Source organism: Phaethon aethereus (assembly GCF_964289735.1).
Source record: "Phaethon aethereus genome assembly, chromosome: 8".
Taxonomy (NCBI): domain Eukaryota; kingdom Metazoa; phylum Chordata; class Aves; order Phaethontiformes; family Phaethontidae; genus Phaethon; species Phaethon aethereus.
The window spans coordinates 4,688,305-4,713,212 of NC_138584.1; the positions used below are offsets into that span (position 1 = coordinate 4,688,305).

General features: G+C 40.0%; 1 protein-coding gene across 1 annotated transcript in view; it reads right to left on the reverse strand.

Moving 5' to 3' along the window:
- COP1 (COP1 E3 ubiquitin ligase) overlaps positions 1-24,908 on the reverse strand; it is a gene marked incomplete at its 3' end in the record, with an annotated part of 127,288 nt that overhangs the window by 87,050 nt on the left and 15,330 nt on the right. The window contains exons 7-11 of the mRNA XM_082002726.1: positions 15,635-15,694; positions 13,718-13,794; positions 8,615-8,672; positions 4,884-4,998; positions 1,229-1,364 (exon numbers count right to left, since the gene is read on the reverse strand). Of these exons, the coding sequence (XP_081858852.1) occupies positions 1,229-1,364; positions 4,884-4,998; positions 8,615-8,672; positions 13,718-13,794; positions 15,635-15,694 (446 nt within the window). The remainder of the gene's footprint in view (positions 1-1,228; positions 1,365-4,883; positions 4,999-8,614; positions 8,673-13,717; positions 13,795-15,634; positions 15,695-24,908) is intronic.

The window sequence follows — 24,908 nt, forward strand, 5'->3', positions numbered from 1 at the left end:
CCCCATGTATAAAATAGCAATGATACTCCTCCTCTCCCGCAAAAGGTTGCTGTGAACAAATACATTTAAATTTGTGAAACGCACCTGTAAGAAGCTAACAGGTCCTGCATATATGCCATGCAGAAAAGATTGCCCAGTTAACATGTTGCATCATTTTTTCCACCACAACCAGCTCCAAACAAACTATGACAGACTCATTAAATCCCCCAGGGTATGCTTCCACAGCTGCTGAAACCAGTTTACGGTCAGGGCTGTTGGCAGGTCCCAGCCTCTCCCTATCTCATGTGCTCTCTTAAGCCTGATCCCTAAGAGAGCTGGTTCATGGAGCTAAACTAGAAGAAATTCTGTTGAAAGACAGTCAATAGCATTTCACCAGTTAAATGTCTAAGCTGGTCCAACAGTAGGCTCAGATGAGCTTCAGCAGTGGTGCACTGGACATGACCACCCCACACAGCACAGGATACAGAGTTCACAGAATCACAGAATCACTACGGTTGGGAAAGGACCTTCAAGATCATCAAGTCCAACCATTAATCCAGTGCCACCATGTTCCCTAAACCATGTCCTGAAGCACCACATCCACACGTTTTTTGAACACTTCCAGAGATGGCAACTCCACCACCTCCCTGGGCAGCCTGTTCCAATGCTTGACCAGAGTTGTTGCTGTTGGCAAGAACGGAGCCGTCAAGTTGGCTTTACCACAACCACCCTCTCACTAGTGTTCAGCACTGTAAACAGAGCTTCCAACACTCAAGAGTTCAAGCCACCGCAGTTAAAAACAACTCAGCTTTTTACTATCTGCCATTACGACTGGATCAACCAACAATATTTAAAACCACCACAGATTCTTAAAACTATCAACACCAAGCAAGATGGACGTTTCTTAGAATTCTAGAACTGCATCACTTACAATGCAACTATACTAACATGAAGAGGATTGAGTCTACAACAGGCTTTGTTTTATCACAACAGTTGCAGATACTCCCTGGCACCTCAAACGTTCTGCATGCAGTCTTGACCAACACCAATGGAAATTAAAAGTACTACTGCAGTACTTGAGAGCCTTCACAGATCAATGATAATCACACATTCACAAAACTATTCTTGGGAAGTGACTGCAAAGTGTTATATATGTACAGACCATAACTTGTTTAATACGCGTTATTAACTCAGCCTCAGCAGCCTGTATCAGGATGAGATGCTCTGTCAGAGCCACAGTATGTCTTACCTGGACACTATGCTGGAGCCATTGTAGAGGTCACTAGCGTAAGACAGCGTTGCCAGGGGTCGGACAGAATTGTAGCGCGTGAACTTGGATAGACACTCCTGAAACTCATCCAGCTGGCTTGTGGTTCTGCTGTCATCTAGGGAGAGGTAGCAGCATTGGGGAGGACAGAAAAAGAGTAAGAAGATAAACCTTGATTATTTCTGTTTGCTGTTGAGTTCATGTCTTCACGTGACACTACCTCTGCTTGTTATTTGGGGAGGATTCTCGGTCAAAAACAGGTTTTCTTTCACCTCTAGCATCCGCTGAAGGCAGTATGATTTTTCAGAGCACAAATTAAGTCTTTCCACTGCAACGCTGGTTGAACTTACTATGCTGAGAATCTGCCTAGAGATCACAGATACAGCTTTCCTGGTAAGCTCATTTATTTTATTCAAATTCAGAGCCCATGGGCCATATAGATTATGAACAGAAAACCTTTAAGCATATCAAAATGCACTGTGAAGAACACATCTAGTTTTCTATGGCGGTGAAAATATATTCCTTTCCCTGTACTTCTGTTACAATATGCCTACACTTAGGAGTCAGTTACATTCAAAATACTTTCAGTAAAAAATATTTGTCTTATTACTCCAAAAGCAACAGAGCTAAGGGAGAGTTGTTTTGGGGCTGGAAAAGGAAGACAAGCGTGAAACCAGAAGACATCCTGTACTACAAGTTTTGTGAAAATTATGACCTTCAGCAGACAAGATGAAATCAAGCCAGCTTGAATAATGATGACAAATATTCTGTGGGAAATGGAACAGTTTACTACAAAAGTTAAAAATATATTGCAGCGTAGATAGTTGAAAGTCATTCCCCGATTCCTCAGAAGTCCCAACTTTTCTTGGAAAGAACAGAATTTTAACTAAACCATTTTAAAATTTAGTATTCCCTAAATAAGGAAAAATTCCTAACTTACAGCAACATTGCATGGTCAAGTCAGGGTGCCCAATACGATCATGCATTTGCAGTCAAACATTAGGTAGTAATTTTTTTTTTTTTTTTTTTTTTTTTAAAAACCCTGCTTTGTAGAAACCCCCAGAATTTGCAGCAATTCCCCCTTTCCTCCTCTAATACTCGCACCTTTGCTTTGTCTTTTTACACAAGCACGAGGTAGGGGAACTGCAGCTACCTCCACTCTCGCAGTGGTAGCACATACCACCTCGGTTTACAGGTACTGCACACCTTGTCTCCTGTTAAACCACAGCATCCACTGCAGCAGCAGAGGAACGGTACACACTACTCACTCACATGGCTGAGATCAAATTCTACCTGCTAGTTAAGTTATCCTTATCCCTTTCCTTATCAGCAGCATAGGAAATGACAAAGCTCCACTTATTAGAAAGCTTTGGAAATACTGGGGTAAAAAAAAGGAAGAGGTTGATCTATAAAAGCAAAATACAGCTTTGATGTCATGTGGGAAAACAGAGAGAATAATCACTTTCTGCACCCTCGTAATTCCTTGCCATCAGAAATTATCATCTTGTTCTACACTTGTAAGGCATTTTGAAGTGTCCCTTATATGCTACTTAATGTTTAATCATATAAAGGAACAGTGAAGGCTAGTAATTAGCATGTTTAAGGGTACTAGCATATACATTAGCCATGTCAGATGGATCAAAAGGGGCAATGAACAAAGTGCTGCTCCAAATTAAAATCAGCACCTGACCGCTACAGGAAACAGCTCAAGAAAGCAGCACATAAACATCAGTCAGTGTTTTTCAGACTGTTTCCGCCTTCGATGCTATGATAGGCACAAATAGCTGCTGCTCTTCCATTTCCCTCATCTAGAGATCAAGCACACAGTCCTCCTACAATTTATTCTGTATCTGTGCCTGGAAAACCAAATGCTATTTCTCAAGACATTTTGCCCATCAAAGTGCGAGACCATTTCATAATTACCATTATATTATGTCTTCACTCCCTACTAGAACAGTCATAGGCACTTCTTGCAAAAAGGTTTAAATGCATGTTTAAATCCTATTTAAAATGTGTCAAAAAGCAGGAATGACTTAAGAGAAGAAAACTTAATCAAGTGTCACAGGTTATCCCTTATTTAGGAAAAAAACCCACACTTGCACATCTTCCGCTCTTGGTGCGGCTGACATATGAATACAAAAAAGTTTCACCGCATTCATATTTATAGTTCCAATTATGAAGATAGATGTCTTCTACAAGGGAATGCTGGGAAAAACCCCATTTGTTATCCTTGGTTAATAAGTATTATTTTAACATAAACACAGTTATGCATCACCAAGACAGCACCGCACAAAAACATCGCAGTGTGAAGTACTGTATTCTGCAAAGCACTAGCTAGCACTTCACAGGAAACTGCCTGGTCACATACAACCGGCTTCTCCCATCTTCCAGCTACTGAAGCACCCTCAAAGTGCTGCCTTCCTTGTTAAAATTATTTTGCTCTGCGTGATGAGACCGAGTCAGTCACCACTCTGAAGTAGGTAGAAGACATAGACATCGCTAACACTGAGCTCCCCTAAAACACATTGTAGCCTTTAAGCTTAAAGCCAATTTTTTAATTAAAAAGTAATAACCTAGCCTCATTTTGTTTCTTTAATTTAAAGTGAATAAAACTTAAACTCAATTCATGGAGACAGGAAAAAAAAATAGCAGGGGTTTCTACCCCAGCTCTCATGCTGATCTCTGTCCTGGGAGGTTGGTCCATGCCTTCCAAGGCTACAAGCAAAGATACTCTGCTGCAGCAACATCTGCCTGGTTCCCTCTTGACCCTAGGAGGTTTCTCCCGTTCCCTGAGGGCTGGCCGCTCCCTGCTCCTCACTTCAGTCTGTCACTCTTCACACTAGCTGCAGCTCACAGCTTGGTGCTGCAAATCTCTTGCCTGCCACAGTCCATTGCCTGAAACTTTTTCCCCAAAAGCTGGTTTCTTTCCAGGAGGGGCTGGAGAGCAACCCTCCTCACCCTCAAGACATATTCATTTGACTGTTTGTTTCTTAAGAGAATCTTGTCACATAATTAAGAACCATCCATCCACTAGGTTGCAATTACTCTATCTGCTGTCACACTGTTACTCAATTATGAATGAGGCAATCTAGGCAATTGTGGAAACAGCTTCTAATTCTACAAAACAAGCCTTAGATTTAAGGTGTGCCCCATGGGACAACACTGCTACACACTCAGTTTCTATACTCCAAGCCATTTGTTAAGCAACACTCAATCTAGACAACATAAAGGATAACCTCCAAATGTTCTACTGCATGCTAAATACAGGAGAATTTATCAATTTATGTTTATATCTCTGTAGTATTTCAACAGCAATGTTTTTAACTACTGCGTTTATACCACATCTATTAGAAAGACAACCCAACCACGGCTTTCAAACATTTGCATCTTCAGAACAAGCATCAATGAGATTGTTTATTGTGGGTTATGCCCTTCACGGTGCAGCATTACAGAGCAATACACGTGCCCCTCCAAAGACAGAGGATAAAATTTTCTAAATTTAGCAACTTCAAAATTGGTCAAGAAAAGCAATGATGATCTGAGTAACACAAACACATACAGCAAGTCTTTTCTGAGGATTAGATACTATAAGAGGTAACTGATGTCAGAAGCCGAACACCCTGCAAGAGGAACTCACCCGAGACACGTGTCATCCTGGTGGAAAAATAGCACTGCTCTAGGTCCTCAAAATGAGCTGTGAGCCGTTTGCGTCGTGAGGCTAGCGTGCTGTTATACCATGGCTGCTTTTTGGTCTGAATGGAGAAGACGGAACAATTCAGAAAGGGAAAGTCAGGCCTATGTTTCATTTCAATAGATTTTACCAAATTATAAACAACTTATACATTATATGTGAAGGGTTAGAAGTATAAAATTACAATAACTGAAGATCATGATACTGTCAACAGTTATTCTTAGGGCCCTATGTTGCACCCTTTAACCTGACAAACAAGAAAAGCTGCTTTTAGACAGTTCTTGTTTCCTGAACCTTTGCAAATTTATCAATTCTGGCCTCACACACACAACAGACAGCAGCAACCCTTGGAAAGTCACATCTTGCATTCATACAGATAGACCGGTTTCCAGCTTCACAAATCAAACAGACTGTACAACAAATACTTCCTAGATCCCTGGCAGACAGCTCATTAAAAAAGAAAGAGAAGGAGGTGTTTATTTTAAAGAGTTAGAGTTATTTCTTCTGAAACAATTCAGTAACTCTCTGTAAAGCTAAGCAAATAGGAATAGAAGCAGAAGACACTGTGAAGTTCAAAGGTTAATTGAAAAGAAGTCCATGAAACTCATCATTAAAGCTATTTCCCAACCTGTCCAAGCAGTAACAGTGAAAGGTAGAAGGAAACAATTGAAACTACATAGGTAAGCTCTCCTCCTAAAGCAAAAGAGAAAATACAGCACATCTTGTTTTAATCACTAGTAAGAAAAAGGAACAAATTCTTCTACTATACAAGAAGCACGAAGAGCACTTTGTTTTAATTTATATTTAAGAAATTTCACATACCATATATTCAAAGCAAATTTTGAAAGATTTGAGAACCACCAAGCTCCCAAATGAACAACGTCCGTGACCATGTATAAGGCCCATAGGGCCATTGAGCAGCATTAACAAAACCCACTCTGCGTACAACTCCCCCTCAATCCATGCAGGAGAAGGGTCTGGCTCCATTATAGCCATCAAGCAAGCCAACAAGAACAAGCCAAGTTTACAGCCCACTCAAATTTTTCTTATACCTGTATGAGCAGTAATCTAACATTTCATTCAAATGCAAACCCCAAGCATGAAACCTCCAGGTGCCGCTTCCCACGCGAGGCCCCTGGCTATACATTGACATCGTGACTCACACTGGCGTGTTGACAGCACCTATGGTCTACACAGCTTGTTTCACCTCAAAAGCAACTCCAATCTCAACACACAACTAGAACACTGGAAAGTACTCCTACATCAACACCTTTTAACTACAATTTTATAAGATTTCACAGCTTTAAGAAATGCTTGACAGAGCGCTTTTATAGCATCTTCCTATTAATTTTGTGCACCAGCCTGCAAGGGCTCCAGCCTCTCTCAGCACATCAGGAGTGATGAGGGCTCAAAACAGCTTCAAGCATCGAAGAGCAATCACTTCAGCCTCAAGTTAAGAAGAGCCGCCTGTGACATGATGAGCAATATAACCCAAGCCCAAGTCTGACCTACCAGATGAGCCCAGTCCACATCAAGACAGAACCAATCATGGTAAATATGTGCCTGCTGTGCAGTTCCCTGCTGGGTCTCCAGAGGAAGATCCCCCAGAGCAGGTCTCAGGCTGGCACATGGCGACCCAGCTGTGCAGGGAATCAATCTGCATTAACCCACCTTCATCAGAGTCTCCCCAGCTAAGCATTTTAAACTGCTCATCTTTTATCAAAAACACATTTATTCAGTTTTTATGAAGTCTGCTCCCTAGATACTTGTTAAGCAAAGCTGGGAAACAGGAGGGGGGGGGGGGGGGGGGAAAGGGAAAAGAGAGAAAACATACCAAATCAATTTTTATTTAACTGCTAAAACTACTATGGTTGTCCTAGTTGAGGACATTATTTCGGATTGCTCTGTTATCAAGAGTGATTTTACAGTCTGAACTCTATCATAGGCTCTAAAGAATCCTCTTAACAACCGTTGAAAAGCTTCATAGCTACACACAAGCTCCTTATTTCTAGCAGAAAAGAAAGGCACTGCCACTGAATACTACCTGCAGAATTCCTCATGGCCTATGTGACTTGTCCAGTATTTACTTCTGAAACTCAACTTCCGGAAGAAAACTGTCCTGTAACTTTGCAGTATATAAACCCTTCCCTAAGAACAAGTTTGTGAGCAATGCGCAAAGTAATTCTATTGAGAAAGAAAGCTATGTCATCCATCCTAGCATGCCTTCTTAATGCCAGCAGCGTCCAATCTATGATTTTTGCCATGACTGACAATTAGAAAAAAAGCACAATTGAATTTATATTCTTAAAACTATTTTTAAGGTAGAGCATTGCTGAAATCAGACTACCTTTGAACAAAGTGTTTAACTTCAAAAGTTCTCTTTCAACTCCCCATCCAAACATATATTAAAGTTTAATTCAAAAATTTGTACTAGATAGTACAGATCTTGCACTCTTGAGAACAAAAAATTGCATTTGAGGATAAAAAAGATTATTCTCACACAAATAAGGCTGTCATACAGAATGACTAGAAAGTCTAGATTGTTTGTTTTGTGCACTCACCAGCAGCATAGCTATGCTATTTATTTTGTCTTTGAAATAGAAAGGGAAGTACCAAGACAAGTAGCATCAGTAGAGAACGCACACACGGTACCCATGTCAGTCCTGAACATAAAATCTCCACACACATTTCATTTGCCCTCTGAAGTGAGGTAGAGCTACAGTTCTTTCTTTGAGCAAAAACCTCCCAAGACCACAGTATCAGGAAGAAAAAGCATTTTCCCACAGACTAATAGATGGAATTTTCTAATTACCAATTAGTTATACAGCTGTAAACCCAAAAACCTGCATGCACACGTATAGACACATCAGCCCAAAATTCAGGTGTTGTTTCTTTACATCAGCTACTCCATCAAATAAGACGCTGTGCGTCACAGATTGTCCACCACCACCACCACCAGAGAGCACCAAAGGCACGAGCTGGCGTGTAACCAACAGTCTCTCTGTCTAAATCAAAACTGGTTAACCTTTTTGAAACCGTGAGCTGGGTATCGGTGTCATCTTCCCAGCCCAGATGAATCACTCTGAGCTGCAAGATTACAGCAGTGCTGTTTGGCATTCAGGAGGACCAGCAGATTTCACAGTTTGGAGGCTGCCTGCCAAACAGCTTCACTCTATATGCAAGTTTTGACCCTCTATGTCACTTCATAATACAGTTTGCAAGGCCCTAAACAAGGACAAACTATAAAAACAGCTGTATTGTTTGGAGAATGAATGTTTCTTGTTTTGAAATTCAAGCTTGATCCAAAGCTATTTAAGTCAATGCAAATGGTCAGGGATTTACCTCCGTTCCCAAATGCTGTCCACTTGGGAGAAGAGATGAAGAGCAAAAAATATCCCCTCTTGCCTGGAAGAGTGAGCTTTGGGAATAAAGTGAGACGTCTACATATATTACACCAGATTTCTTTGATGGTGTCAGTGTGGACACACACCATCATGCACAGTTATTCCTACAGCTGTAGTCTTGGCACCAGTTTGCCCATACAACCAGTTAAAAGCGTTTGCAAGACTCGAGTTGACCGGTACCCTGGAAATGGATGGAGTTTTGCCTAAGTCTCTGCCCAACCTCCACATTCACCCACCTGTCCCCCCTCCACACAGACACATGCATTGCCTTACCTGAGAACTGCCACTGAAGCCTGGAGGCTGGCTATATTCCGTGGAGTCAATAATACTACTGCAAAACCAAAAGAAATAGTCTGCTTAAATCATTGTACAACCACCCTTTATCATTTTTAACCTGTTTGCTATTCCCCTCCCTTTACATCCTGCAGCATACTTGCCTTTGAAATTCATTTTACAGACAGGGAACACAAGGTTATTTTTTGTTTGGGGGTTTGGGAGGGATTTTTTTTTTTTTTTAAATACAGGGATCTCCTACAGCAGGATGCTGGCACACACAATTACGTGTAGTGCAATCTACTAATTTCTAATTAGAATGCAAAAGCATATCTTTTGTACAAAATACACAGGATAAGACATTCTGAAAATAACATGCTACCATTGGTTTTTAGTTCCTTTCAAAAAAACAAAAACCCCAAAAAGACACCAAAACATTTGAAACACTGAAAAGAAAAGCTAGAGAAATCAGCTTAAGACAGACTCTAATATTCCAGACATCTCTGAAGACACACGAAACACACAGGTCATGAAATAGAGAAATAAACTAAAAAAAAAAAAATACTGACAGGATTACTATTATTCAAAAATGCTCTACCATATATAGTTACATAGTATCTATAATGACACAACATATCTTAAATCATTGTTTTCAAAACATAGCATACATATGCAAACTCAAGAGATTTAACTTTCAAAACTGCAAAAGGATCTACTGATATAAGGAGGAATCAGCTGGTTCAGTACTCTTGCACATACGGGCAGAAGGCAAAATATTTCGCTTTCACAATAAGACACCAGAACCAGGTTAAAGCACCCTTATCACTCCAATTTAAAAGACTTTTAGGACAAAAAAAAGGTTAGTACACAAGAACACCATCTTATTAAATACAGAGAACGGATAAAAACTTCACAATGATTTGTTTCTAAAAATCTTTAACTGGCTTCTATGTCATTTGGCTTGGACAGAAAAGAAACTATCCGTGTTTGTTATTCTCAGTCTTACTTATGAGGTAACCTTAGATTTAAGCATTGCTTGGAAAAGCTGAAGGTTTCTTTAAAGAGCTGCCAGAACACTGCTATAGGTCCTGGTTTTGTAAAAGAGGATTGTAGCTACTGACGCTTATGTTAAGAGGTGCCAGAACTGATGCGTAGACTTGACGTTCTTGGTCATAAAACAAGTGGTTTGGCTGAAATGCTGGTCAGGGCAGCAAGTAGTCTAGTAAGTCTAGGAGGATGAAACAGTGGTACTAGTGCTTAAACATTTCTCTGAATGTTTTAAAGCTCCCCTGGAGGTGGAAAGAAGTAGAAATAGAAGATGAGAGATGATTTTAAAGCCTCATTAGTGGTTAACTTGTAAGATGAGATTGATTTGGCTTCTGTTACAGGCAAGACAAAAGCTGCAAACCAAGAAAATCTGAGGGATAAAAAAAAAAAGAAATCATTATTTGCTGCAAGCTATTGCAAGGGAAAAAACAGCAGACCTGTTCCAGGCATGGTCAGGGACAATGAACTTTAAATTAGAACGTGGCCACATGAAATAATGCAGCATGTACGGCAGATCCTGCCAGGAACAGCATGAACAAGACGCTCAGCTGGAAAGCAATGAAAAAGTACTCCACTTCGAGACAGGTATAGTGGCAATTAACAGCAAAACACGCAGACTTAGAGCGTCTGGTCTCGTTTTGCTGCAGGTTGTCTGGTGATGTAAAGCCTTTGAGAGTGCAGACGTCATCTCCCTAACCAGAATACAAATTCAGAATCATTTCTGTGCAGTGCCCGTAGCTGAGTTAACTGACATTTACTTGAGCGTTTTCCCTTTTAAAAACAGGACCCAAATAATCAGAAAGTTACAAAAGTTTCCTCTGAATTCTTTGTAAAAAGCTGTAACATTAGGTTCAATTAGGAAATTCAGCTACACTAACCCAACATTTAAAAACCTGGAACAACAACAACAAAAACGCAGCAACCCACAGACTATAAATCCCATTTGTTATACCCTTACGGGGGTGTGAGAGGGTAATTAGAACAAATGGAAGGGAAGGAGATCAGATTTTCAATAACTGAATCAGAGTTACCAGGCAACTGATTTTTAGATCAGAATCTTTCCCCAGAAACTCCTATTAGAGTGATAGTTTGTTGTTGCTGTTACCACCTGAATATGCAGTCGTGGAGAAGTTGCTTATTTGTATCTCCTGTTTGCACCACTTACTGGTAGCAAAAATAGCACGTGCGCCTGTTCAGGAAAACCCTACGCAGAACTATTCGTTCTTTTGCCTTATTCTTCCTCTCTATTAGTATACAAGCCCAGCAATCTGCAATGCTGTAAACAAGTGCCGTGTTATTACCCAATTTAATATTTCATCATGCCCTGTACAAGTACAAGAGAAAACACGTGTTTCTTGAAGCCGAGGACACATTGAACACGATAGCTGTACTTGGTTTTTTTGCTAAAGAACTTATGAAGGAAGATATAGGGGAGACACAGTAATTTCACATTTTGAAGATGTTAAGGGTGTGTGTGGGGGGGAAGCTACAAGCAATTAAAAGAAACAGAATTAATGAAGCAAGCCTGTGATTTAGAGGAAGTAGATGAATAAGGGCAAGTCACTAGAGGCTAGATAAAACTGAATTCTAAAGAACTCTGTTTTCTTGAACTTTAAATTCAAAGGCTAACGAGATTTTCTTCATCTCAGCACAGGTAACCTTGTACTATAAGACATAGTAAAATATTATACAATTATATTTCATTAGCAAGGTGTTAAGCATGTTAACAAGTTATATTCCAATTTAAAGATACCATTTGAATTCACCGATAATTTAAAAGGTCTCTGCAAGTTTGATAACATTTTAGCATGGATGTGAAACCATCTCAAACTATATTTTTACTTCATTCTTAGTGGTTCACAGCATCTCTAAAATGCATTTTAGAGATTAAATATTTCAGTTAACAGAGCTAAAAATAAATCAGTGTATTTTACAGTTGTTCTGTACCATCCTTTCCAAGGAGGCATTAAATTTACAGTTTTTGAGATACTCTCCAAAACCCTACATTTAATGTTGAAAAGAAAATTAATTTCACGTGGTAGACCCTTCTGGAATCTGAGTTCTCATAATCCAAACCAATTCAATTACTTTAATTACACCAAACTGTCAGGATAGGGTGTGGACAGGAGTTACAAGAGTCCAGCAACAACCAATGCCTGTTCAGATACTTCCTTCACGTACTATAGTCTCTTTGGCCACTCAAGACTACCTCTTAATAGAAGAATGTCCCTGAGAAACAGAAAAGCAGTCTTCTCAAGCTGAGAGGAAAAAGGCAAACGCGCGTACCCTAGGAAACCCTTAAATATCCTATTCTATCACACCCCTGGCATGTTGTACCAGAGGAAAAACCCAAAAGCTCAAGACACAGTCGAGATGGATCCAGACAAGCGTCGAGAAGATTGGGCAAGAGAGCACCCATAGTGCCTGCACCTGCCATGGTCTAACCCACTGCCATCTCCCAGCAGACCTCAGATGAAGCATGTCAATCCTAAGTCACTAAAATATTTTGGACACTATCTTCTACCTTCAAATGCAAGGAGTGAGAATGATGGACCCTACGATGTGAAATAAACAGGCATAAAGGAATAATAAGAAATTCTCAGTAGACTGAAACCAGTGTAGGTCTCCCAGAGCAGATTTTTTTTTTCCTCCCAACTCTTTCACCAGAACTCTTGGGCTTAAAATGTTAGTCCAGCTTTCAACAGATAAACAGGTTCTTTGGGAGCTTGTTTGTTAGCTTGGCTCAAGTAATAGAAACACATTTCTACTCATAGGTACAATCTTCTGTAAAAATAAAGGTTTCTAGGCCTGAAGGTGTTCAACATGTAACAAATTCAGCCCAACCAGTGCTCAAGTTTTCCCCAAGCAGCAGTACCACAAAGCAAACAGCAAGCAATCTATTTAATGGCCAATAACGAAAACTAGTAGAACCTGACAAGAATCTCATCAGCTTCACAAAACTGCTGCTTGGCAAAACAGCAAAAACCCACATCAAAAACACACCTGCACCCAAAAAAAATTAAACAAGCAGTGAAGAGTAGAGTAAGAAATGCTGTTCCCATCCATCTTGGCCACGTTCCTGTCCTCTCCCTCAGGGCCAGCCAGAGCTTCACAGAAATATGAGAGATTCTGGTCTCAGTGTCCAGAAATAGCATCTTGGTAAGAAATCCTAGCCAGTATTACTAGGCTCCTTACCAGAGCACTGTATCTAAGTCTCTGTAGGGGAGGAAATATGATCATTTTTTCTCACTTCTGTGCTATTAGGTTTAGAGCTGCTAACTGCAGAAAAGGTACCAATACAATTTTGTAACAGAAGTCAACAGTTTAGAAAACTCTACTATTAAGAGGTAGGAGACACGATCATTTAATACCATAACTTGGCCCTGTGAAGTCTGAACTTTCTTATAACCAAAAAACCACAGCTATAAAGAAGTAGAGCACTTCAAACCCTGGCACATGCAACTGGGACACAAGAAGCATCTGCAATTTTATCGTTCAGAAACCAGACTATGCAATATTCCAGGCAAAAATCCACGCTGAAAATGTTATTAGAAAGGTATTTCATTAAATCAAAACAGACAGCAGATAAACAGAATCAATAGGCTGTACATTTTAAATTTTGATCCTGTGAGCCCATACTTTTAACCATTCACACAGTGAGGAAGCCACAGGACACCCATATCATACAAAATGAAGACTTTTATGTGCCATGCAGAACTGCATAACATTCAAGAGAAGGTAGCATGTATTTAACAGTAATATTTCATACCATAGAAAAGGCTTGTGACTCAAGTTAACTACTCCACACTACATTTAAAACCATCAGCTTTCCACAGCATCTGGTTGAGAGTAGACTTCATCCAATTGCAGACTCAGATGGCTTTTCTTCACTGCTTTGTTCAAAGTTCATACCAATCAAAAACAGAAACAAGAAAATATTGTACAGCACTCAAAAACTAGTTTTGCTTGTGTTCTGGGCATGGCATGGAGGAGACAAGCAAGTATAGTGCAATATGTACAGCTTGAAATCCAAGTTCTGAGTTGCAAGCTCCATACCTGTGTGAAGGTGAGGGAGCTTCGAACTGCGGCACTGTACTGTCCTCACTGACTGGGGAGTACAAGCCACTCATTTCCTGAAACAGAAAGCCATGTTACAGCAAAGCTGACAAAACATGAATAGTAGGCACCTTCTAATATATGGTGTTCACACAGTAATTTTTTGTTTTTCCAAGCGCATAACCCACTGTATCTACATTCAGCTCTCTCCTAGAAGTCTTTACTATACCTAAAGAAACATTCATTTTCTTAAATTTTTTTTTCCAGTTATCAGTGCAGCTGGGTTTCAGAAATCCTACAACTGCAGTGCTTTTTGCCCGAAGAGAGACAGTTCTGGAGTTTATACTCCAAAAATCAATGGATTTGGTTACTATACGATTGTCTCTAACCCAGCATGTCCCTTAAACATAGCAGAACTAGCAAGCTGTAATTGCAATTCTGAGAAACATGCAAGCTTTTATCTAACAGCTGGAAAGTAATGCTGGATATAGGTCATGGCAAGAACAGCCACATGGTGACAGGGCAAAGCTGATATTGTGACCCAGACCTAAAACAGGATCTATCTGTCTTCTGTGTGACAAATGCATAAGAGACAAACTTTGCACATAAGCTTGGCTTTGCCGCTGCCAGACTAAATCACTGCTGAGTACCCAGTATGAGACTGTACCTTTCATCTGTTTGAGAAATGGAAGCTATACAGGAGGGGCAAAGTGTTGCAGGACAACGTTTCTGGTGCTTTTCAAATTCCCAATAGGTGCCCATTAGTTGTTAGGTAGAAAGTAGGGTACTTGTGACAAGAGAGATCCCACGCTTTAGAGGTCAGAGCCAAGGTCACTATCACACACCAGATATGTACCCCAGCTGCATTCTTCTGAAGTGCCTGATTAAAGAGCAGAAAAGCAGGTAGCTAGATATCTCCGAGGGATCCCGCAGCTTTGGGAATAGCTTCTCCTAGATCTGAAGACTTATTTTGCCAGTCCCAATGAAGCATGCTAAGGTGTACTTATTTCCCAAGAGCTATTTATTTCCCAAGAGCTTAGCAACATTTAGGGAAGTTGAATGGAAGTTCCTGCAGTTGTCAGTTCTATTTATATTTTGATAATTCATTCGTATGTGTATAAATTGAAGAAATCTAAAAGGCTTTTGGACAGTGGTTGGGAGCTCCTGCTGACTGCGAGACAAGCAAGGAGAAGCAGACCTGCAAACTGATTCCGAAGAAGCTTTAAGGGAATGCTATTTTGAGAGGTGGCAGTTTGATGCATTCCTGAAACATCAGTTTCCTACTCTGCGATAAAAACACTAGAATGATTAGAGGAATGGACCAAGGAAGAACCTAGGAACTCAGTGAGGACAGAAGGATTGAGGTGAAGGGTTTACAAATACTTGTAGAATAATTCTTAACTAAAATCTCAAGAGATCCCCATCATTAAGGAATTAGGATAATTATATTAGGAGGTAGCAGATCGCTTCTGTTTTGACATGCAGCAGAAGCTGGTACAGCTCCTACACAGTCTCTGTATTACACTTCTCTTGTGCACCCCCAATACCTCTCCATTTTAAGAGAAGCATGCTGCTAAGATTTAAATGGCATGTGAAAATAGCCAGAACACTGCAATGGACAAAAATCTTAAGTTATGATCAATATACTGGCTGCTGATTTCTAGCAATTATTCTAAAATACTTAATACCAACACAAAGAAATTGAAATATATGATTATATAAGAACTAGGTTTCAATAAAGACCCCTCTTACCAACCTGCAGCTTGCAGACTCAACGAAATGAACAACTTAAAGACCATCATCTGTTCATTTTCCCATTACTGACTCAAATGCCATAAATTTAACACAGCAGCCCCACAGCAAGGCTTGATGAAAATGAAAAATTGCCAGAACCAGAACAATGTCTGGGCACCTCACCTCTACTCGTTTAATATCTTCTTCCAGAACACTTAGCTCCTTCTGGATCTGCTCCAATTGCTGTGGATAAGAGAATGGGAGAAGTCTAAATCAATCTGCACTGCACCACCAACAAGATAAGTTACAATCTTTTCAGAAAGGAACCTGAACTATCTGAACTGGCATGCTACACAATTGAAAAGTCACTAGACAGGAAGTTCATATGCATAGATTAACATAAGTGTGCACACAAACCACATTCAAGACAGTTGTTATTGTGAAACAGTACAAAAAATGAGCATACGGTACTTTGATATCAATCACAGAGACCCACATTATTCAAATTACCACTTTTACGCTCCTCTAACATTTTCCATGCAAGGTATAACCAGTTTACAAACACTGAACGTAATTAGGAAAGAACCACCACGAACAAGCCAGTGATCATTTCACCCTTCAACAAAACACAAAGTACTTTGCTAAAAGGTGTTAAGAGTATTTCTCTTCCTGGCAGTTAACCTGCCAATTGCCAATTTAAAGTTACTGGCAAAATTTTCAGATGGGCAAACACCTCTTACGACCAGAAAATTTGCTCCTGGCACCAAGCAAGCACCACATGGCATTTCTTTCAAAGGTGTGATACTTACCTCAGATTATACCAAAAACTCCAGTCAATCTGAGGGCTATCCCTGAAAGGGTCAGAAGGGGACCTCCCCCCTCACCAGCCAACATTCCCTTTCCCTTGTGTCACATGTAGTATTTTCCAGGTTTTTGCAGTTACTTCTCAATCAGTCAGTAACCTGGCTTCACTCAACTCTAGCAACTGTGAAGCCACAGCCTTGGTGATTGTGTACCCCTAAGCAAGAGCATCATCTGCTTACCAGCTCTAATTCCCACCCTCACTCAGCAGATGTCCCATCCCAACACCCAGGCAAACTCTACCCAGCCTTGCAAGACTCAAACACATGCACTTCTCTAGGTGACAGCTCCACGTCTGGACCTAATCGGACAAAACTCAGCTCCAATGCAAGTCTGGTTCACTAAGACACACAAGTATAATGAATACACTGAGAATTGGCTCTCTGCACTCACAGTACAAATCCACAGACTACTAGCACTGTGGCATGCGACCAAAAGCTGTTACCAAGTTGACAAGTCCACTGAAAGCTTATTAAGCAGAACACATTCTCTAAAGGCCAGACAAATTTTTGTGATTTTAAATTTACAAGGGAATACCAAATTGCCCAAATCCAAAGTTACTAGTATTGAAAGACATACTCTCAGTATGACATATTCACAAGAACATTTGGCAAGCTACTCCCAAAGACTTACTCCCTTGAGTGCTTAAGCTTGATCCTTTAAGTAGCAGAAAGTTTTGCTTAAACAAAAACACACCCACCACTTAAACCCCTATTATTGATCAGCACTCCAAATATGTGTGCTCAATGTCAGATAATCCACCATTTTAATTTACCTTTTCAACGTTAAAAAACCTTTTGTCCCTGAAAACAGGAAAGGACTGCTGGGTCCACACCTAATTCTAACATGGCTGCTTCTTCCTTGGAATGAGCTGAGATGGTATTTATATCCTAATCTCTCTACTCTGAAGGTTTCAGTTTATATTTGAGTCACAGACAGCACAAGTTTAATGGCTTAAAACTAGACTGCCACAGATAATTTACAAACCACTACACCATAACAGATAATTCCATTTTCACTTGCGAAACCTACAGCAAGAATAGCAGGTGGTGCTATAGCTCAAAGATTAGTGGTAAAGTTAAGTGACACTTGCACAGCACGGGTCCTGCCTGCACTCAGCGCTGGCAGACAAATACCGTTAGTCTCCCACTTTCATAAATCTCATTTAAAAAGAAGTTACAAAACCACTCTGAAGTTCCAAAATTACAGCAAGGAAATCAGCTATGCTACAATGTGCTGGCTCACAGCCAAACTGGACAACTGAAAAATAATTGATGGTTGTTGCCATCACATAAACAGGAGACCTTTTTATAGGAACAAGAACAGAGACTTCTGTTTATTGGCCAATTTTATTAACTACTGCCCAGAGTCCAAAGTACGAGATTTGGAACTTCTTTACTAATCCTTCCTTCGAACCCATCATAAACTTATCTGATAGGAGCAAGTCTAAAAGTTAGGCAAATGTGTTTCATGCTTATTTTAGGAAGATTCATCTCATACCATCAGCAGAGTTACTAATGCCCACATTAGAGACTTTTTTTTGGCAGGTTGGCTCAAGCGTTTCATGGTTTAGTTTTAATCTATTAAAGACTTTAAATCAGACCACATTCATTCCAATTAAACTTTGAAAAATGAGACTAGTGATTTATAATTGCCAGCCATTGAGGGACATTTAAAGAAAGCTAAATGAATTATAGTCCTTGCAGCATATCCAGATTTATGGGCCCTTAGTTTGATTTTCACTATGTTGGGCACAGAAAGCAAGCCAAGCCCTGTCCCAAGGATGGGCAGAATCATGCCTATCAAACTTCAGATTAAGTCAGCAAAAACACTTAGAATGAACACCGAGATGTACACTAAAATAAATAACGCATATTATAAACTCTCAGACACAGATGCTTTCCCAACACTAAAAAGGCCAACGTGGACAAGACTGCTTCAATCCAGCAGTTAAACCTCATTATTTCAACTCCCTACAGTAAGTTGGTGTGTAACGTTCTGGTCCCACATTACACACAAACAAATACATACAAAAATAAAAAATGACCTCTAGCTTATGTTTCTTATAACCTCTGGAAAAGGGATTTCAGACATTCAAGTCAAGAAGCTATCACAGTCGGAAATGCAGGCTCTCCTATCATTCTTTATAGGTAACCTTTCAGATCCAAACTCCTTTCACAACCACAAGACAGTTCCCTCCAAAGCCCTCTAGTTTGAGTCTGAAGCGATCTTAGACACACATACAAAGAGTTCTTTAAGGACAACTCTCAGCCCTGGACTATGTGAAGGGAAATCCCCTGGTTAGAGCTGCTCAGAGAGAGATGCCCTGCCATGCTACTGAATTTCCACGTATTTCTTGGGCGGAAGTATCAATTTGAATTTACACAATGCTAAATGCCAGATCATGGTCAGCTTGACTTCAGTTGGCTATCTATTAAGAAGCATAGCTGGGCACAGCATTGAGGTTTCATCCTTGGGCTTCCTGTTCTTCCTAGACCAAGGGCCCCTCAGGAGGCAGTGACTTCATCCTTTGCCTTTGTACAGTACAGACAACAAGCAGTCCTGACTGGGTCTCCTGATGCCAGTTCCAAATGTTTGCAGAAAACTAAAAGCCCAGAGCCTCCCAGTGCCACAGACAGCCTAGAAAAATGCAGAAGTGAAAGACTCATACACCCTTGACCAGGTCTCTTTCCAATTCTAGAAAAAGCACAAGCAAAGAACAGCAGAAGTTACTTTCTACAGAAATACTGTGAAGTCACGAACACTATTCCACCAAGCAGCTCAAACAAAGCATCTGGATACACACTTTTGAAAGCTCATAAGTTACATTATGTTCAATCACATACCTTCAAGGCTCTGACCTAAAGCCCTCATTTATTCATCACAATATATATACCGTAGATCAGACAAACAGATGAGACTATTACTAGAGGGAACATCTTTTTTCCCAGACACACATAACCACTGCATCAACCAGGACAGGGTAAAAAGTATCATCTGTCCAGCTGAAGGGGATAAATCAGGCAGTCTCTGTAGGTAATTCCCTCATTCTATCCCACAACTTCATCCAACATGATCTCTCCCTACTTCCATCAACTACTGCTCTAACAAATTTGAGTTTAAACTTGAGTATCAACAGATGAACCTCTCCTAAAGGTACCCAGTGAAGTGAATTTCTTCCCACAGAACTCAATACCTCAGCGACCACTCCACAGCAAGTAAGATCAACTTCTCTCTCTGGAAACCAGCTGGAAGTCTTGTCAGTCTCTGGGTTTTCCTTCCATTATTGCTTCAGATACAGAGCCTGTTTTAACATACAGGGCAACTATGGCAAGGAAGTCATCTTCAGAGTTTAGAGAGATTTTAGCCTTTTAAATTAACTGCAAGTCTCACTTATTTTGACATAACACTTCACTGTTACAAAGTCTTTGCACAAGTGAAAAAAGGTGCAAGGTTTCTTTCGGTATGAAGACAAGCACACCTAAGCCTCCACAAGTTACTTTGATTGGTGAAACCTGGCATCCCAAACCTTTGAGACACATGGGCAGTCCATCTATAACAGATTTATCTGCAGGGGATATTTCTTCTCTCTGATCAATACTTCCTCCAAATGGTAAAGGTTTCCTCTTAACTGGGTAAGAGCTAACAGAAAAGTTTAAGAACAATAACCTGGTTGAGTTGTTTAACACACAGAATTCCTAAGGGTAGGAGGAAGGAGAATACCTGGCTGATCAAAAAATATGTTTCATATCTTGACTTTTCCTTTCCCTCATTTAAATCCTCCAGTTCGGGTTGCAGGAGCAATGCTTTGAAGGCTTACTCATAGGGTCTGATAGAAAAAGGTCACCAGAGAAAAGAGATCTAGGGCAGGGAACAAAGCTGTCTATACATTTAGAGTAACTGCCTTAGAGTTTAATACATCACTGTACATGCTACTTAGCTCCTATAGCACTAGGTTGCCCCCTCGTTTTCTTTGGAAAGACCTCTCCACTGCAGTAAGGAGAGTCAGCTATTATACACTGATGTTTATATGATAATCTCTAGCTTGCTGCTCATACACTAGCTCTATCCTTGGCTTATCATCACTGCAGTCAGAGCTCACATCTCTCATTGAGTAGCTTAGAAATGCAAATAGATTTAAAATACCAGTTATTTAAATGCAGTGGGTAGAAAAGTGATTACTATAGCTATAAATTCACCTCAGGAGTCCTGGAATGTAATCAAGACTATATGACAACATAAGAGCATGACTGATTTCTAGTTCTGTCACCTCCTCTTGCTTACTCATTAGTTCATCCATGCGTGTATGCGCAGAACAATAAGACTTGACAGGTGAAGTGATTAACACAAGGTAATGACATCCCTGGAGAATTCATGCTTATAATTCCCTGCAATTATCCCACAATAACTAATAACTCCTCTTATTTTTAGTATTTAACACACTCACAATATGGAGTAAGTGAAGACAGCTGGATAGATACACACATTTGAGGCTGAAAAAGAACAATGATGATTCTGAAATGCTAAGCAGGCACTCAGTGCAGCAACCTGAGACATTTCAGGATTAGTTCTCTGTCTCAGGACGGCCATCAGCTGAAAACAGCCCCCTTGCATCAGCAGACATGAAAGAGGTCTTGTTTGTCAGATACGAGAGACTGAATATGACGTTATTAGAAAGAAAAAGGCCACAAAACATAAAAACGAAGTGACAGCTACCAAGAGAAGCAAGAATGCATCTAGGGATTATCACCTGTATGTTGTAGAACTTGATTTGTGGTACTAATTAAGCTCAGTATCCTTTTTCAGTAAGCAATGGTGCTACTTCACAGAAATACCATCAGGTAGTTGAGCTAGCAATGTTTTAGGACAAATAATGTATATGGTGGTATCTAACTTCATTTGGTAACATTAAAGTCCTGACAAGACAATTAGTAAGGCCTCTTTTTAAAGTGATGAATATAAAACTGGGGAGAATTCTTTTGCATTAACTGGTATCAGCTCTCTCAAAGTGCTCAAGATGAAAGAACATGTGATCATTTAAAAGTAAACAAAGTTAAATTTGCAGACGTATTTATGCAACACAGCTAAGCTAACTGCATTAAAACTCCGGCATGAAAATATGAATTTAAAGAAGTCACAAGTTGGTGCATTTTGTTTCCCTTGAAAACAGTAATTAAAAAAAAGTCAAGTATTTCATTATTGAACTTGACCTTCCAGACTCCTTGGATGTTTGGTTTCAACCGAAGAGATTGCTGGATCAGAGAAAAAAAATACGGGAGAGTGTGCATTCAATTAAGTGTGCACTCATATGGAAAGGCACACAGCCATGCTAAGCTTGCCTTAGAGACAACCAGCTATTGTGGATGATCAATACACTTCTCCCTTCCAAAACTATCTCCTATTTTGTTGAAGGGGTATTTTCAAGCTTTAGCCATTTGTTTTCAATCTTTTTCAAAGTAAGAGATTTTTTTTTCCTATTGCTATTGCCAAGGATTTGTTTTTTGCCACATTGCCATAGGTCAAAAAAAAAAAAGAAAACACATAAACTTAAAAGAAAAAGGACTTGCAAATGCCTTTGTGCAAAAAACATGCAGTAAATTTCACCGTGAAAGATCAATGTTTTGGAAAGTCATGAACACGTCAAAACAGGATTTCTAACAGAAACTTCTGCAGGTGCTGAACTGCACATTTATCTTCTAGATAAATGATGAAAGTGCAAGAAAGAGGCATTTGTCAAAATACTCGACTACAGTAATATTCTGAATTCTTAAGTACAAATCTATAGTTTTCTTCTGCATATAACCCCCCCCTCCAATAAGCTCAGAAGTCACCACTTCACGAAGGCAGGAGAAAAAACCCACAAAACTTACGAGTGAAGTAAGCAAGGAGGGTTACAGGGGGTTAATTATACACTCCAAACATGTTATGAAATATTATACAGGTACATTAACTCTAAGACAATATCTGTATTAACTAACAAAGTACCTAGTCTCTACATAAGAGCCTGCAGCATGTAATAAATAATGTTCATATTTGGAAACAAAGTTATCAGGCAATTTTACATTCCTTTAAACATTTAAGCCAAAAATTTGAATCAGGCACTCTCACCCACACACAATAGAAGCTTTTTTTTTAATTTATTAAGAACTTTATCACACCTATGGCTTACTAAGTGAAATTGCAGTTGCTCTGCAGTCACCTTTACTAGAACCAGGTAACCACTAGAACCACATAACAAAGCCTGCTCTCTCGTAACTATGTGCAACACATCGCAGAAGTGTTCCAGGGTCCACACATGTTCCTTGAGTTCCATCCTTAAACAGTCACCTATTACACCATCAAAAGAAACTACAGTAAATGTTGAAGCTCTGATAACCTTCCTCTGCTTTATTGCATTAAGGTGGCCCCCTAAACTCCTCTTCTTGGCTTCCAAACCAGCATCTCAGGCCTTCTGTAGCCTGGATACATCTTCACCTCCAGCATAACACATGCCCTTTCCTAAACAGTAGCTCCTCTGTTATCCACACAGAAAACTCCCTCCAGAAAGGAGTATTTGTCACAAATTCCAGCTACAAAGAGGATTTTGGGACTTACTAGAAAGGAAGCATCGACTGGCTTAATTTACTCTATCTTGACTGCTGAAGCCAGATTTTGGTATCTTTCTGATTTTTTATATCTATTTTTGATATCTACAGACTACTCTACTGACTGGTCTGTAGCTTCTGTGCTTCTACCCACTGGTTCTCATCTTTCTTATCCTTATCACGTGAAAAGAAAGATCATTAGCAGCAAGTCTGACAGGTCCTCATTTCCCTCAAATTAACTGGAAAGGCCAGACACTAACCACTGTGGCAAGGACAGAACTGACAGGCCCACACAAAAGTCTTTTGAGATGTGACAGTCTGCATTTCATGTTGCAATATAAAGAGGAGTAAGAAATAACATCAAAGGAAGTCTTGGCAACAGAGGGAACACATAAGCAGGGACAGGGAGGATCTGAAATAAGCTATGTGTCCCAACAGGATTCAGGATATTCCCAAGGCCGTATTTGGAGGATGTGCAGCCAAATAAATTTCTTTAGCCTTAAAAAAAAAAAGAGATATTACCCTTGTATATTATTACTAAAGCCAAGGGCAGATACAGGTAAGATGGGAAAGGTTTCCCAGGTGCTGAAAATCAGTCAGCGGTGGAACACTGCGCTACAGTATGTTAAAAACAGAAGCTATGCAATATCCCTTCCTTTCATCCTTCCCACTCAACACATGTAAACTGGAGTAGGTATCAACAGTCCCTCCTTCTGTGAGAGTTATTCTCAGTTTCAACACGGAGAGGAGAAAGCAAAGTCATCAGTGGCTTTATGGTACTGCCCCAAACACCCTTGCACCGGAATCACCACAGGATTACTCAAGGAAAAGCACCCCATCTAAGCTGGGTATGAAACTCCCGAAGCACCTACTTCTCGATTCACCTCCTAGACAATGGCAGCGTTACCAGGAACCTTCCCCAGTGTCTTAATGGCCCCTCAAGATACACCGAATCCTGACGGAAGGTGTTTAATGAGCGCAGATGGACAATGGTCAGAGCCTGCACTAATTCTGCAGTGAAGATGGGTCAAGCTTCTGAAATTCTTTTCATAATACTAAACATTATGAATGTAAGAAAATGAAAGCAAATATTCTGAAGATTTGAGAGGTATTTGTAGACTAAGCAGCCATAAATTAACTTCTACTAGCATTCAAAAAGTAAAAGCTAAAAGATACCTCAATGGTTTTGAGCAATGCTTGTGTCTTTGCGTTTAAGCAACAAATAACTGTAATACATTTCTCCATTTTTTTTCCAACCCTGAAGGATCAAACAGATAGCATGCAACATACAAAACAGAATCAGAAGTGGAAGCATGCCATTTTGTCTTCACTGATACCTCCAATGACAGCCATAATATTCCTAGTGTACATTTTCCTTTGACATTTAGGTATCCTAACCATCAGTATTTTCACCACTTCTCATGGGATACTATGCCTAGCCTAGTAGGTCTCACTGTACAAACACAACTTTATCTTCGACTCAGTTTTCCGCTTTGGTTAGTTCTTTTCCATTATGCCTGTTGGTTCTGGTCAGGCGGCCATGAGTATCTGTTGGTGGACAGACTGACTTGCTTCAGGATGACTCCACAACCAGATCCTCAATCCATTCTGGACAAAGTTTCTTACACACACCTCCTTTACATGGTTGAAGTTTGACCTTACAGTCATACTGTTGGGTCTTATGTTCTTCACATCTTTCATCAGAAACCATGATCACCAAGAAAGCTTGTCCTTCTGCTGTTTTCACAATCATTTTTCTAGGTTTCTGGGTATTTCTGGTATTACAGTTTATGCATTGCATAACACTATAAATGGTAAGTCCCAAACCATGAATGACCATGTGATTATGGAACCTGCTCTCATTCACAGAGGCATTCATTTTGAGACAAAGGAAAAAGCACAGAATATTCATTCTTTTATGACACAGCATTATTCATGGTATTTGATACACTAAAAGAAAAATATTTGAGAGTGACAACAAATTTCACTCCTTCCCAGTCTTTCAGTTTTCT